Genomic DNA, 17,141 nt, shown 5'->3' on the forward strand with positions numbered 1-17,141 from the left:
CTTTTGTTCTCTGTCTTGTCTTCCGTGTGCTCTCCATGTTGCCCACTCTGAGCATGGGGCTTCTTAGTTAGTTGGGAAATCAGCTCCTACCCCCATGGTAGTCCACTTCTAGTATGTATGGGCTATGGCATTTTCTCTATGTGTCCTCTATTATCCATCAGCTTACTACCTTTAAGAGAATTATTTCAATGGCCTTTAGCTTTACAGATGCAATGTTGTGTTAGCACTCAGGTAATTAATTTGGTAGGAACATTCTTAAAATTTGCTCCCTCCAGTTATTATCTTGGTGAATTTGGAAAAGTTGCTTAAGCCTTTTAAAAATATGATTCACTTTTCTGTATGGTAAGGATAATAATGATAAAACCTAACCCATAGGATTACTGCTAGCATTAACTAAGGCTATATATATATCAAGTTCAGTTCCTGAATACTAGCACATGCTTAATACTACTATTCACAATAGCAATGTTTCTAGTAGTATTATTTTTTATATTTAAATAGTTGATGTAATAAGAAACAAATTATATTGTAATTTATCATAGGATTACATACAAATTACATAATATGAATGACAGCAACATTTGCCTATTAAGTTTAGAAAAAATATGTTATAAAAGCAAAATAGCATATGTATGTACAACTACACATTTTATATATTTATCAAATTTCATGGTTCTGATGAAAACTTCTAATTGTAAGAACAACTGTAGCAAAATAAATAGTTTGAATTCATAGGATTTTTCTCACCTTCCTATGTTTTTCTTCAGTAGTTTCCTATGGCAATTTTTTGGCAACTTTTGTAGATGTTCTACACATATTTCACCAGCCCAAGAATTATATATGTACTTTTTTTTTCACTGCCCAAGTTTGTCTTTATTATAATCAATATATTATTTATACTTCACAGAAAATAGACATAAGTAGGATTATAAGGAATACTGAGGTACTAATATTTAATATTCAGGACTAAAAGATCAAGATTGATTGGATTAGTTTAGAAGCCAATCAGTTAATTGTTTAGGAGTCTGTGGAGATAACTGAATTTTGCCTATTTTTCATTTGCTGAATTGGGATTTACAGAGTTTTGCTGATTTTTTTTTCTAACAACTTAGGATTTTTAAACTACAGATATAAGAATAAATGGTTCAACTACAATAACTACCACGCCAACAACAAAACCTACCAGAATCCACATGAGAGAAAAAAAAGACCTAAAGCAAACTGGAAGATTAATATAAATTTTCCTGGAATAAGCCTTTGTGGGATCATGTAATTATAGTTTTAACCTTATTTTTCAGTTTGACATTCTTCACAATCAACATGAAAATGAAATGGAAGAAATATCAGGAGATATAAAGGAAGAATCTAAATCTCAAAACAGCAAGGATAGAGTGATCTGTGAATTAAGAATGGAGGTAAGATGTTGGATAAAGAGGGCAATACATACTAGAACATACCTGATGATCATTAAGTGATATAGTAATACCATTTTAAGCAATATAACTGAGGCACTTTTGGTTACTTTGTGAAGGTGAATGCTTTTGATAATGTAATCAGCTTATATATGATTTAAAATGCTGTAGAATGCTATTGGTTCATAACTAGATCTGAATTATTTGAATATCACAAAGATAAAATATTTGACTATAAAACTACCCTGTAGCCAATGCAAATCTTACTGTGAGTAATTATTTATTAAAAGTTCAACCACCTGCTGGATGGGGTATGTTAATTTATTTTCAGAACCAATGACATACAAAACATTAATGTCGTGGGAAGTTTCTGGTGGAATTAACACTGCTATTGTCAGCTAGCAACAGTGAGAGATAGAATGCATTTACTTTTGTTATGGTTAATTCATTTCTTAGGTGTGCCAAGTACATCTATTTTCTACTTCTACCACCACCACCAACAAATGAATTTTTACAAATTTATAAACTCTGAATGTTCTTCTTGTCCTGTAAATAAAGAAGGAATTATTGTCCTTAGAGATAGAAGGATGATTGAATTATTTGTATTTCATAGAAAATTGTGTTACTGCATTAAAAATGGAAAATTGGCTGGGCATGGGCCACATGTAACCCCAGCATTTTTGGAGGCCGAGGTGGGGCCAGGAGTTTGAGGCCAGCTTAGGCAACATAGTGAGACCCTGTCTCTAAAGAAATTTTTTAAAAAAATTAGCTGAGCGTGGTGGCACATGACTGTAGTCCCAGCTACTCAGGAGGCTGAGGCAGGAGTATTGCTTGAGCCCAGGAGCACAAAGTTGTGGTGAGCTGTGATTGTGTTACCGCACTCCAGTCTGAGCAACACAGCAAGAACCTGTCTCAAAAAAATGGAAAACCACAAATTATTTATTTTGTAACAGATAATTCTGAAAGAGTGCTTTTGATACGAATTTGTAAGATCAATTTAGAAAATGGAAAAAATTAGTGAAAATACAGACTGAAGACAATGGTAATTTGTATTAAGTGTTTTCTTCCTTATATAATTCTTCGAATTCTGAAGTGACATCAAACTATATAAAATATCAGGTGAATATAGTGCAATGGGAAGTGCATAGATTTTGCAAGTGGCTCCATCACTTAATGATTACTTTATTCTGGTCAATGTTTAGAGCCTTCCTAAGTCTCAGTTAACAGATTGAAATAATAGTAATAATAATAATAGTCATTATACAAGATTTTTAAACAGATTACACACCACAAGAGACAAAGTGTCCAAAACAGAGTGCTCTAATATTGGGAATTGCAGCTAAGCTGTTCAGGAGAGTTATACCTTCCCCGTGCTGCTCCTCATTGCGTCAGTGCCATCCCTTGACACCTCTTCTACAAGTCATACAAAAGGGTGTTGAGGTGAGAGGGATCGTATCAAGAGATCCATGATGAGGAAGGCTGATGTGTTGAAAACAAATCTTCCTAAGTCAAAGGGGAAAATATAATGACTTCTGTATCTTTTATTTCCTAAGAGGAATCAAACCATCCGGATAGGTACCACTTTTCCTGAGCCCTCAGCTCTAAGAAGCATCTTTGATTAAGCATTGTACAACACGTTGCATAAAAGCTTATTTAACAGCTAAAGATAAAAACAGAGGAAAGCACATATGGCTGTTTATTATAACTCTTCTCAAAAGCCAAGGGCATTTATATATACACCTTTTTTTAGTGCAGCTTTGGGTTCACAGCAAAATTGAACAGAAAGTACAGAGTTTCTACATATTCCCTCCATCTCCACAAACTCCTTCACCGCCAACATCCCTCTTCAGAGTGATATGTTTATTATAACCGATGAACTAACATTATCATTATCATTATCAACCAAAGCCCATAGTTTAAGGGAACTTGGGGATCAAGAAATGGCACCCTGCTGAGTTTTCTGGGTTTTTGCTGCATATATCCCAGAACTGGAGCTGAAGAAGCCAGCAACCTGGAAACACCAAAAGGCACAGATAAACACACAAACAAATAAAAAAATCTAAAATGAAAAACACAACCGAAGTCTGCTTGCTCTTGCCAAAGTACTAGGGAAGACAGAAAACTTTTAGGACAATAATGCTTGAATCCAGCCAAATAGCACAGAAAAAAATGTGGCCTCCAACTCCCACAACCGCTAGCAAAGACCAAGTGGGGAGCCTGGACTTTGTCTATACCGGGAAGTAACAAGGCAGTGCTGGCCTTTCACTTTCCAGGGTGGTGAGAGAAACCCACGTAAAACAGAATGTTTGATATGATCCAGAGTCTCATCACATAATTCCCAAAATATCCAGGATACAATTGAACATTACTCATCATACCAAGAGCCAGAATATCTCAAAATGAATGAAAGAAGACAGTGGATGCCAACACTAAAATGACAGAGATGTGTTTTTGGCAAGAATTTTAAAGTGGCCATGATAAAAATGCTTCAATGAACAATTGTGAGCATGCGTGAAATAAGTGGAAAAAGAGGAGTTCTCTGTAAAAGAAAAATAGACATCCTCAGCAAATAAATAGAAAATACAAAGAAGAAACAAATGGAAAAGTTAGAGCTGAAAAACACAAGTGAAAATTCAAAAATTATCCCATCTGAATGGCACAAAGAAAATAGTCTGAACAAAAAAATATAGAGCCTTAAGGATCTCTGGGATGATAACATAAGGTCTACATTAAAGTCATTGAAGGCCAGTTTGAGAGGATAAATAGTGCATTGCTGATAGTACTAAAAAAAATGAAAACTTCCCAAATTTAGAAAAAGGATCAAATCTACAGTCAAGAATTTAGTGAATTCCAAACAGTATAAACCCCAAAATATTCATATTAAGACCAATCATAGTTAAACTTATCGAAAATTAGGGAAAAAATGTTGACAAAAGAAAATGACACCTTACCTATAGGGTAAAACAATCCAAATGACAGTGCATTTTGCATCAGAAACTGTGCAGGCCAGAAAGAAGTAGCATACAATTGTTCAAATTCTAAAAGAACTGTCAATTCAAATTCCTGTATCTAGTAAAAATATCCTTTAGGACATTCTCAGATGAAGAAAAACTAACAGAATTTATTTACAGCAAATAAGCATGTGAAAAGATGTTTAATATATTACCTGTTCGAAAAATGCAAATTAAAACCTCAATGAGGTATAACTACACGCCTATCAGAACGACTAAAATAAAAATAGCGACAGTACTAAATGCTGGTGAGGATACACAACTACTGGATCACTCATCTATTGCTAGAGGGAATGTAAAATGGTACAATGACGTTGAAAAATAGTTTGCAGTTTTCAAAACAACAACTACCATTTGATCAAACAATTGGATTCCTGGACATTTATTTCATAGAAGTGGAAACTCATATTCACACAAAACCTGTAGCTAAATCTTTAATTTTGTTTGTAAATGCTGAAACTTGGAAACAACACTGATGACCTTCAATGGATGAACAATTAAACAAGCTATTAAATCCATACCTTGGAACACTCTTCAGAAACAAAATAGGATGAACTCTTGATACATGCAACCATCTGGATGAATCTTCAGAGAAATATGTAGATTGAAAAATATCCCAAAGGACTACATAGACCATGATTCTATTTATGTAACATTTTCAAAGTGACAACATTGGGAAATGGAGAAGTAATGAGTGGTTAGCAGGGATGCAGGGGGCAGTGGATGCTGTGGCCACAAAACAGCAGCATGATGCATCCTGTGGTGACGGAAACACTCTGCATTTTGTCTGTATCATTGTTGATGTCTGGTTATGGCATTGCACTAGAGTTTCAGGATGTTAACATTCAGGGACACAGGGTAAAAGGCACATGAAATTTATCTTTTCTTACAACTGTCTGTGAATCTACAATTATCTCGAAATAAAAATCCAATTAGAATACCCTAATCCTCTTTCAAAATGTATGCCAAGTTTTACCTTTTCCCCATACTCCTCTGAACATATGCATCCCCCATGTTCTTACCACTCTGGGATCTCAAAGACCTGGGTATAAATTATCCTGACACTATCTTGTGTCTGGCTTCCCAGCAATTACATAGGTTTTCTAAATCTGTTTGGTTATCTGCAAAATGGTGGTTAATTAACAGCTTATCTAAAGAAATAATTCATTTATGTATGTAAAGTACTAAAAATTTGTACACTACATGTGGTAGGACTCAATAAATACATGTTTTCTCCCTTGCCATTCAAATTTCATTTAGCGTATCCTATACTGGACTGACCATCCAGATTTTTAGATGTTAGTAATACTGCACGCAATTCTGTTATATTCCATAAAAATTTTCAGAATATTTCCACATCTACGTGTTTCCCCTCTGCTCAAGTGTAAACTCTTAAGGATACTGTCTTAGAGCAAGTGCATTTATCACAATTTCTGGTGCCAAGTAAGTTTCTAATAAATGTTTGATGTGGGAATGCATCTTTTAATGTGAATAATCTGTCTCCAAAATTAGACTGTAAGGTTTTTCCATGGGAAGCAGAATACTTTCCCCTGCTGAATCCACCTAGAATCTTGTATATATCTTCTCATTATTAGACCCTGAGGTGAATGTTTGAGGATTTTATGGACGAAGACTAAAAGTTCTGAGCTGGAAAGAACCTGAAGATATATTCCAGTTCCTCATTTCACTGATTCCTTTTCTGATATTAATGATTATCCACAGTGGGATTTCTTGGCTCTAGCTTAGTGTTTTCTCAATAAAGTACATTGTCTGTGATACTCTACTAGGGTTAAAGTCTTTCCATATAATGTTAAAGTGCTCTTAAAAGTGGTTTAATTTTCTCCCTAATCCTAAATGAATGCAATATAATAGAAACTTAAGGCACCAAAGGTATCTTTTTTTCCTCACTTTCAGAATGTCTATATTTAGTCTCTTTTAAAATGCTGCTTCTGAATTGAAAACAAAAGGCCCAGATGGACAAAATGTTAAATTTAACTAGTGATTATATAAGTAGGTCTTTTTATTTTGCTTATGCAAGATAAAACATAAACATTTTGTTATGAAATTTTTTTGACACCCAGAAATATTATGCTATTGATAAGGGCTGAGGAACAGGACTTTTTTCCGTGGGACAGCCAACTGAATTCTGTCTGCATTGGTAAAATGAAGTAATAGTGAAGTAAGAAACCAAACCAAACAACAACAAAAATAAGTAGTTTACATGTTTATTCATTATTTAACTCAATCGTTTATTCAGCAAATTTTTATAACCTTTTCCTGTGTGTTTGGCACTGGGATTAAGCCCTGAGGATTCTACAGAGTGATGTAGTGTTGGCTGCAAGGGGAAACAAACCAGCCCACCCAGACAGTTAGACGCAGCGTGTTACCAGCTTTGATAGGTGATGCATGGTGATCTACGTGGGTACAAACGGAAGATGTAGAGAATGAGATGTTTAAGGCGAACAGCAGTTAGCCAAGTAAAGTGTGAGAACAGGTAAAAAGGTAAGAACTTTATGTGAAAAGTGAGCAGGTGATCCAGGGAGAGAATGCAATATTAGCTCACGCCTGTAATCCTAGCACTCTGGGAGGCTGAGACGGGAGGATTGCTTGAACTCAGGAGTTCGAGACCAGCTTGAGCAGGAGCAAGACCCCATCTCTACTAAAAAATAGAGAAATTGGCCATGTGTCATGACATGCACCTGTAGTCCCAGCATAAAAAATCCTCCCTTTCCTTCTTACGTGAATGCAGATATTAAGGAGTGTATTGATGTAGGGAATATTTTGTTCACCAGAAGAGTAACACAGTCTAACTGGGAGCAATCCATCACCAGATTTTTTGGGGTAAGATGAAAAATGCAGAGGGCAGAAAATGTTTTTGTTTTGTGTTAAAAATGAAAATTTGATTTTCAAGATGTTTTCTTCACTTATAAATTTAATATTTAACAATGTCTGCTGGGATAATGTCATGCACACCACAGCCTAGTGGTTGAATAAATGAGTGAATGATTGAATGTACATGTTGGGAAAAAAATTTTAATATTTAATTCTGCAAATATTGTATACTACCTGTTGTGCTAGAATCTGGTAATTTAATGGTGTGTGGTGTAGAAATGGACCTGCCCTCAGAGAACTGCCTTCGGGGAGGGATGTGGTATTCATCAGAAATCAGTTAAGTGCCTGATTTCAACTGTATGGACAAACATAGCAGATAAGCACGATTTTTGAGGGGGAGGGGGGTTTGACCTAGTAAGGAATATTAGATGAAACACCAGAGATTTTGTTTACTGACATAGTTAAACAGTATTATCTCTGACTAGAAGGATATTGAATAATTAGAAATGCAGTGTCATCATAATTTAAATTTTTGAGACTGACAAAGTAGGTGTTGATGTGAATTGATTTAAATCTCTTGTATCTCAATACCTCTTATTGACTTTACACATTCTAGAAAAGAAATTTAGATTACTGAGAATATTATGAATATATCAGAAATGGTTATGTGATTTTGAAACAGGATATCGATGGTTGCAAGCAGGTTAATTCAGAAGTCTGTTAGTGATATGGATTTAAACATTCTGTGCTCATATTGACAAAACTCAGGAAACAGAATCTATAAAATGATATTTGGTATGAGTATACCATTAGAGAAAATTAACATCCTGAGAAAACTCAGAATGAAACTGTCACAGATGGATGTGCTTTCTGGTCAGTTAGACAAATACAAATCTAAACACTCCAATTATTCACGACTAAAATTGTCACTTATCTTGCATTTACAGAAATCTAATAAATAGAAAATTGAATAACAGATGAAAGCCTGTAATCATTTATCCAGGAAATAGCAGGTGCCTTGAGTAACAGATATTTCTTTCAAAAAGTTTTGAATTATGTAGGTTGGAATGAAGTATTTAAAACTCATCTTCTTAGATATCCCATCAGTAGTAGCTTTTTCTAGTAGTCAGGTTTTCAGAAAATCTTTCTAAGTTAGGTTGATGTTTTAATTACAATCTGAGGTTTATTTCTTTAGAAGTGAGTTTCTTACCGTCTTCTATTTGATAGAGAACAGTTCAAAGAAGATTGTGATGTGGGTGGGAATAGAAGGGACTTATTACTTAAAACTATAAATGTTAGTTTGCCTTAGGATCAGCCCGAGTCTCTTGTTCACATTTTAGTGCCAACCCCAAGGCACCTAGTGTTTCTTTGATGCCTTCCAGCTATGGAAGCCTTTTAGTGTGATGCTCTCTAGGTCCTGTCCTCTTTAGGACACACACACACGTGGATTTTGATTTTTTGGCCGTTTGACCATAAGTTCTGCACCATTCTTCCAGGATCCTATTTATTGTCTTCCATGGGGGCCACAAGTAATTTTATGAAATTTGCACTAATATGCTAATTACACTTTCGTGTCATCATATCAATTTTTACTCTCAATGCCGAAAATTAAAAACTGCTTAACTAACACTGTTAGAGTATAGTTGTGTTTAACGTATATTCTAATTTCCAATAAAGAGAAATATTCTGTTTTACATTGGAGGTCACTGATTTAGAACTTTTCCCTCAAAAAGTTTGCCTTAGAAAACGTGTTTTCACATGAACAGAGATTGTCTGGAAACTCATGCCTTAAGCCAAATGAGCAATTATACATACTCCTCTTTGTCTGCCAAAACCCCGGGTTAATATGAATATGGCATTATTAGTTAAAGAAAGGGCTTATCAGTTTAGATGGCAGAGTTCTTAGCTTTATTCTGCAATAGTGCTTATCTCATAATAGGTGTTCAACAAATGAACATAGATTGAATAAGGGAAAGATGAAGATAAAGCACATATCAAAAAGAAGACAGCTTTCTATTTTAACCTTTTATGAGGTTGAAAGAAAAAATCAAATCAAAATGGAGGGAAAGCAAAGCTGTCTATATTTCTTTGAAATATGATTTGACGTGTTCCATATTTTACTACATTTGATGAGTTCAAAACATATTGGTCACTTCTATGATCTGAATGTTTGTGTCTCCCCCCAAAATTCATATGTTGAAATCCTAACACCCAAGGTGATGGCATTAGCAGGTGGGGCCTTAGGGAGGTGATTAGGTCCTCAGGGCAAATGAGATTAGCACGCTTATAAAAGAGATCCCAGAGAGCTAGCTAACATCTCCTACCAACTATGAACCAGGAAGCAGGTCCTCACCAGACACCAAATCTACTGACACTTTGATCTTGGACTTCCAGGCTCCAGAACTGTGAAAAATAAATTTTTACTATTTGTAAGCTACCCAGTTTGTGGTATTTTGCTATAGCATCCCAAATGGACTAAGATAGTTTAAATAACTCCACTTTCAGGGGTTAATTGAAGAAATTCAATACTCTCTAAATCTCCCATTGAATTCAGTCATTTATTTAAAGGAATAAGTTGTTTCTCTCAAATATTATTAGAAGTTCGACTGTATTTAAAATATTTAATCAGTGAAAAATGTTGTTAATTAAATTGCTTCCATAAATTTATGTATTAGTAAAGGTTTGTTTGATGTATTTTGATTCTTGATAGGCACAGGTGTTTACTGGAACAATTATTTTTATCAGTAATACACAATATTGATTTTTGTTTTCAGTATTTATCTGTTCAAGCTCAAAACAGACATTCTGGCATTGTCCTGTAATCTGATGAATTTTTTCTGTGTAGTTGGTAATGATTCAAGTGCCCTGGGAGGGAGGGATGCTCCTCAGTTCTTATCTGCATCTCTGATTTTAGGCTTTATTAATAGAAATCACCACAACAATAATTGCTTTACTAAAGAAATAACTCAGGTACTGAATCAAGACAATTATGCTTCCCAATTATTTTATCAACCAAAGAGTGGAAGATGCCATTTGGAGGTAAGCAGAAATAGAAGGAAAAAAAATAGGACAAAAGAGAAAAGAAGAAGAGAAGCCATTTACTATATGTATCCTTACCTTACATATTGAAAAATAATAGAAGGTGCATAAATATCTATTAAAATACTGTTTTCTTTCATATTGACTATCACTAGGTATTTTTTTATTTCAAAATATTAAGGGGGTACAAAAGTTTTTGTCACATAGATACCTTGTATAATGCTTAAGTTGGGGCTTTCAGTGTGCTTGTTACTAAAATAGTGTTTTTTGTACCCAATAGGTAAGTTTTTAACTCCTCACTCCCCTCCCCCTCCCCTTTCTTGGTTTCCAATGTCCTTTACATCTCTTTGTGGCCCTGTGTGCACATGATTTAGCTCCCAATTATTAGTAAACACATGTGGTGTTTGTTTTTCCATTCCCTAGATACTTCATTTAGAATAATGGTCTCCAGTTCTATCCACGTTGCTGTGAAAAACATCATTTCATGCCTTTGTATGGCTGAGTTGTACTCCGTGGTGTGTGTGTGTGTGTGTGTGTGTGTGTGTGTGTGCGCGTGTGTGTGTGTGTGTGTGTGTGTGTGTATCTCACATATTCGTTATCCACTCAAGAATTGATGGGTTCGTTGTTCCCCAGGCCGCTGTGGGAAGCTCCAGCGGGAGGCCAGGCAATTACCTCTCTATGAAGGCTGCCATTGCGGGAGATTGCTCTGCCTGGGTCTCCTCACAGTGGTGTCAGTGGCAGCTGGGCAAGGCTATCCAGGGGTGGGAAACCTGCAACCTCAAGGCCACATGTGGCCCTCCAGATCCCCAGACAGCAATGTCTATGTTCAATTTGCCAGGTATAAAGAGTTAATCTTCCAGCTGGTTTGTAGTGAAACTGGGACTTGAAAGCAGATCGTATGTTTTCCAATCCTGCTATGCTGCTAAGCATTGATATAATTTTTAATGTTCCATATAATTTCATCAGCTATAATTTTTTAAATGGCATCATATCCCATCAACTCTATTGTTGTCAGACAACTAGGCTATTTCCTGTCATTCATTACCATAAATGTCCTTGAAAAAATATGCATTTTTTATATATAGCACTTGAAATTAGGTCTTCTGAATGAATTTCTGAACAAAAATGAGAAAATGTGTCTAAGACTATGAATATTTTTATGACACTTGAAATGTATCATTAAACTAATTTCAAAAAATGTTATTCCCATTTGCATGCCATGGATCCATATACTACTTTCAATACAACTTTTCTAACACCAGGCTGACTCTATTATTAAAAAGGAGAAAGTGTACATAGGGAGCAGACGGCCTACTGTTATAAGAAAAATTCCAAGCTTCTTATGTAAAATATTTTAATGTTATTAATATGTATTTGCCAAATTTGCACTGATATAACTGCATATAGCCATTGCCATTGCCATCATCAGTATCTGCCAGATGATAGTATTAGTAAATAATATATTTAGTAAAGTCAGATAGTCATGTATTTTAAGTGTTTTTTTAGCATCCTGACTTTAATCAAGTTATTGAATCAATAAGCAAGTGACCTGAAACTTCACCGTCTAGTTTCTTGTCTGAATGCATGAAACAATAGTACCTAACTTATAAGCTCCAGGGAGGAGTGAAAGAAATAATTAAGGCAAATAACTTAGGATAGTGCCTGTCCTATTGGATATTCTCAATAAATATTAGACATTACAATTAATAAAATGATATATGATAGCACAAATAATACAATATGTTACCTTCATCTATGGTCTAGCGATGATGTATCTTCACATTTTAAAAAATGCAATGATTCTAAAAATTATATGCAAACATTACATTTTCAACAAAGAGAGACTTATTAATTTTGGAAATAAAGTATTTGCTCATTAACAACAACCAAAAAGTGATCTTGAACCTATTGTCAAAATTAATTTGAAAATGAAAGAAAATCTTCAGTTGGACTTTGAGTAACAATTTAAATTCTTTTATAGACTTGAAAATATTCTTTCAATATATTTTAAGAATAATTGAATCATTTTATGTGTTCAATGCTTGTTCGTTTTTCAAATAAAGTGAATGTACTTATTATTTTCCCCATAGAAATTCTTGTTCTAGAAAGAATTTCAGGTAGCTAATAATATATCTCAAAAGGATGACATTTAAATCCTGTCACTGCATAGAAACCATATTAATTGGTCAAAGGAATTCTTCATCTTATCCTTTCAACTATCTTTCTTATTGGTACTGGTGTTTGTTTCTTGTATCTAGTTTGATGTTCACTCATTTCACATGATCCCAGCAAACTGGTTCTATGCTCCTTTTTCAATCTGCTCACAAGAGCTAGGCATTTTCCTGACATTTGGTGTTCAAGACTTTATTATTATTTTTTTGGTACCAGTGACTTTTATAAAGGTTATCCCACAATCCTTACCACTGGGTTTTTTTAGCCTTTAGGTTATAGACATTTTATATTCTTATTCTACATTTCCTCTTCTTCTGAGAGTCAAACCATCCTGACCTCCATGAAGGTTTTTCATCCTATATGCTGTATCCAAGTTCAATAGAAAGAGTTGTTCTAACCTCCTCCTTTATTTGTCACTGTGACTGCACCTGGCAAGAGAGGGGAGAAGGTTCTTCCTTCTTCCATCTGTTCTACTTTGTGGAGGTGAGCAGGTGGGGAAGAGGGGCCCTGAGGTAGAGAGTTGAGGTAAAAACAAGTATATTAGGAAACTCAGAGGACATTTTCCTGGTTCTAGACAGGAACCACTTGAAATTTCCTTACAAATGTTTTTGAATTCTGGTCATAAATAATTATTGGAAACTAAATTTCAAACGACACTCAAGTGTATGCTTTGACCTTTATCAAATCATTTGGGAAATTTTTTCCTCTACCATAAATGTCTAAGAACTTTTCAGTAAAAAGGTCAGATGAGTTGAAGATTCTTATGTAATCGATCCATAGGCATTGACATTTGTTTTTGAATTTGGACAAATGTTCATGTTGGACTTTGGCTCACTGACATATTTGAGTAATCGATCCTTTTAACTGACTCATACTGGAGATATTTTTTTTCTCTCCTAGAAGAGAAAGCTTAAACTACAGATGTAAAGCTGTAGTTCAGTGCACCCTTTAATATCCCTTTAAAAACTAAAACAATATTTTTGTCCAGCATCCTAAACTTCCAAACTTACCAAGTGAATAAAAACCTTAAAACACATTGAAATCTTTACATATTTATAGTGTACAATGGAAAAGCATATTTTATCTAGAACATAATCTATCTATACCAGAGTAAAAATAAAATTCTTCAAGCAGGGCACTGGGAATGATGGTGAAAAGAGCCCACCCTACTTTCATCCATTGGTTCCTGGGCATATAGATTCAGTGTCCTGGGACACAGCCCCGATCATTGGCCATTGGTCCAATATATATGCTACAACCTGGAGGACAGTGTCCCACCTCTGCTGAGTGTGTCCATCAAGTTGAAAACCTTAGATGTTCTCTAAAAAACCATTCTCATATTATCCAGCTAGCTGCTCACATGTGATTTGTTATTTGGAGGACTGGTAACACACCCATTGTTTTACCTCCTTTTCTGTCAAATGTGTCCTAGGTTTTAGGTGATGTTTTTCAGGAATCTCTGTTGATGAAACACTCTGTAATCATTGGATCATGATGCTGGTAGAGAGAAGTAAAGAGAAGACAGACTTACATGCAGAGTCCCTTTCAAATCGAGTGAAATCTAAGCGCTGCTTCCTGAACAAAGGGTCTGATGAATTGAACTTGTCTCCAAAAGGCAACCATTCGATACTCAGAGGTCAGACATTCAGCAGAAGAATAGCTAGATGAGCTTTGCTGAGAGGAAGGCCATACTGTTAGACTCATGCATGGCTTCCAACCCAAGAACTATGATAACTCTATTTATGACCCCTTATTCAAGTCCTGGATTGGTGGAAGACCAAAAAAGGCTTGTAGTCATTGGAGTTATTATCCTGTCCATCTGGCTGCCAAATGCTTCTTCTGTGGTGGGAACTCTTCAATGACTATGATATGGAAGTCACAGATCCACCCTTTTTATGCCCCTACCCATATATACATCCCTATGCCTCTTGCACAGACCTCTTTGTCTTTAATCTCTTGCTCTTGCTCTGTCAAGGAACAGAAGAAGCAACAAAATGATTAATCCAATTCCTGTGTTTTGTGTCTATCCTCATCTCAGGCCACTTGTATCTTCATTCACCATTAATGGCCAGTGTACCTCTCCAAGCACCGGGAAGATTTCTTCTCACCACTGTCCTTCAGGGCCACCCCTGAGTAGGCATGTAATAAATCAATATCCATTTTCAGTTCATGACAACATATAAAGATGACCCACTCATGGATCATACCTGAGTTCTTGTCCCTTTATATTAGCTCTGTGAAAGATATTGCCTATCAGGTCATAGCTGTTAGCAGAGAGCACTATCCATATAACATAGATACATAACTGGAGGGTTTAGTCTATCCATCGGTGTTATTTAATGGTGTTTTCTGGACCTACTGGGTACGATACTGAATATATTATTTTCATTTTATGAAGAGTTGCTGTTAACTCTGCTCAATTTTATAACTTGGTGCATGTGTAATACTCACATCATAATGGACAGCTCCAGACACACAGTCAATTAATATTCCATGGTCAGGAGCTCATTCTCTAGAAGGAGCTACTTTTAGTATATGAGAAGATGGTTTGCACATAAAAAGTAGTTCACCTCTACAGATGTCATAGCCTTGCTGAAGAACCCTAGGGGTCTGTCCTGTGACTCTTCTATTGGGCTTTGCCAAGGTCTTCATAATGCATTCTTACCTACCACATAGTCCAGTACTATTGGATTTGCTTGGTCAAGTGCTCTGAGCAGCAGGACAGCCTGTCCTTCAACTTGAAACTGCTGCCATAGCCATATTTTGCTCTGTGCCCCACTAACAATTTTATACTTTCAAGACACCCCATAAATGGGTCATAACATTATTTCCAAATGTTATATAACCAGTCTCCAAAAAAAGGCTGTCCAAGTACTCTGCATTTTCCTTACTGCTATAACTTGTCCTTTACTTTAGAGGTGATTATTCTGTATGCTCCAGACAATTGGGTCCCTAAAAATTTCACCAGAGTGGCAGAATTCTTCATCTGTGTATGGAAAATTTCCTACTCTCTGATACAACTATGACTTAATAGGGCATAGAGAGCACTTGCCACTTGTTCATCAAGTCTAATTAGCACGATGTCTTTAATGTAAAGGACCAATAAAATATTCTGAGTATCATCACAACCTTTAAGGTCCACTAAGGATATTATATCCTGAAAGAGAGGCTGAGATTGGGCTACTGTGTGATTACATTTATAATTGGCCTTCATCAGCCACTCTTCCTGTGGTGTTTCTAAGGACCATACGGACTGTATTTATATGATCTTTGAGAGTGGGCACTCATTTCTGTAGTCCCACTGGAATGGGATATTGCTTCAGGTGTTCAGGTGCATTCACTCAAACACGCTCTTCCCAGGTTCCAGCGTCCCACTACTTTCTTCTCAGGGCCCTGACTTTAACATAGGAAATCTGGAAAGACTGAGTGTTCAGTCTATTTGTGGCTCTTCCAAACAGGATCAATTCCTGGGCTTGGGCATATACAATCTACTCTCTGGATTCAGGAGGCAAGAGCCTCTTTAAACACTGTCGGGGCAACTTCTGGCTTTAACAGCATTCCTTGATTTGAAAATTGGCCGACCTGATCTTGTCTGTCATTTTCTTTACGGCTTCCAAGTCGTTTAGTGAAATCTATTAAGTCCCAAATCTTTATAATAACCATTGCCTCTGTATTGTGTAAGTGCTGGAGCTACGGCATTAAACAGTTCCCCTTAAGTTCCAAGCTTCCCCTTCAACCTCATCCCAATCCACCATGAGTGAGATGCATAGATTCTATATATGCATGGTGGTAATGGGATCTTTGTTCTCATTTTACTGTAAGGCATTAAAGTACCAGAACTACATCCAATAGATCTACTTTTTAGGACAAATATTAATACAACTTTCTTAGTTTGATTATGTCAAGAAAATAGATTTCGTTCTTCTCTCCCTTTCAGTTTCTTTGCCAGAGTCAGCCATGTTTATCAATTTCTTTTTTGAATGCAATTATATCTTTAAATTATGTCTTCACACCCAACACCTGCCCTAATATTTATATTTCGATAAATGGATTTACTTTTTATTTATTTAGTACTCAGGGCCAGAAAATTTTCTTAGGCAATATGCCTTAGCTCATGGCACACTATCACTACCGTTCTCTACAAAGTCACTCTCTTCTTTGCACTCATATAGTCCTCCCTTGATTCATTCATTCATTTTCTATTTTCTGCATATCTCTCCCCCATACCATTCCCTACATAGGAAACTATTGCAATATGTTGCTTTTCTTTATATATGTTCTTGAAATATATATATTTTAAACATCAATAAATGTTAGACTCAACCCTGTCTTTTATCTTTTACGATTAATTCCTGTTGTAGGTGTACTGTTTGAACATAAGTTGTACTCACCAAGACATCTCTCTTAAAGGCTTTAGCATGCATTTCCCTAGATTAAGGACATTTTTTTCTGCATTATTACAATGACCAAACTGAAGAAATCAATAAATTATTAATATCATCAATATCTAGTTAATATTCAGAGTCTATTTTTTCCAAGAATGTCTTTTATAGCTATTGTTTTAAAGCAACATCCAATCTAGTTTTATTAATGCATCAAGTGTTATATCTTGTTAATCACCTTTTACTTTAGAACAGCTTCCCCCATTACTTCCCTATAAATTGATGTTTTAAAC

The 17,141-nt window shown here is 35.5% G+C and overlaps 1 protein-coding gene across 1 annotated transcript in view; it reads left to right on the plus strand.

Annotated features, from left to right (window-relative positions):
* CCDC102B (coiled-coil domain containing 102B) overlaps positions 1-17,141 on the plus strand; it is a 223,938-nt gene that overhangs the window by 89,122 nt on the left and 117,675 nt on the right. The window contains exon 3 of the mRNA XM_012657576.1: positions 1,299-1,415. Within this exon, the coding sequence (XP_012513030.1) occupies positions 1,299-1,415 (117 nt within the window). The remainder of the gene's footprint in view (positions 1-1,298; positions 1,416-17,141) is intronic.

This window comes from Propithecus coquereli, unplaced genomic scaffold (genome assembly GCF_000956105.1).
Source record: "Propithecus coquereli isolate 6110/MARCELLA unplaced genomic scaffold, Pcoq_1.0 Scaffold55, whole genome shotgun sequence".
Lineage (NCBI taxonomy): Eukaryota > Metazoa > Chordata > Mammalia > Primates > Indriidae > Propithecus > Propithecus coquereli.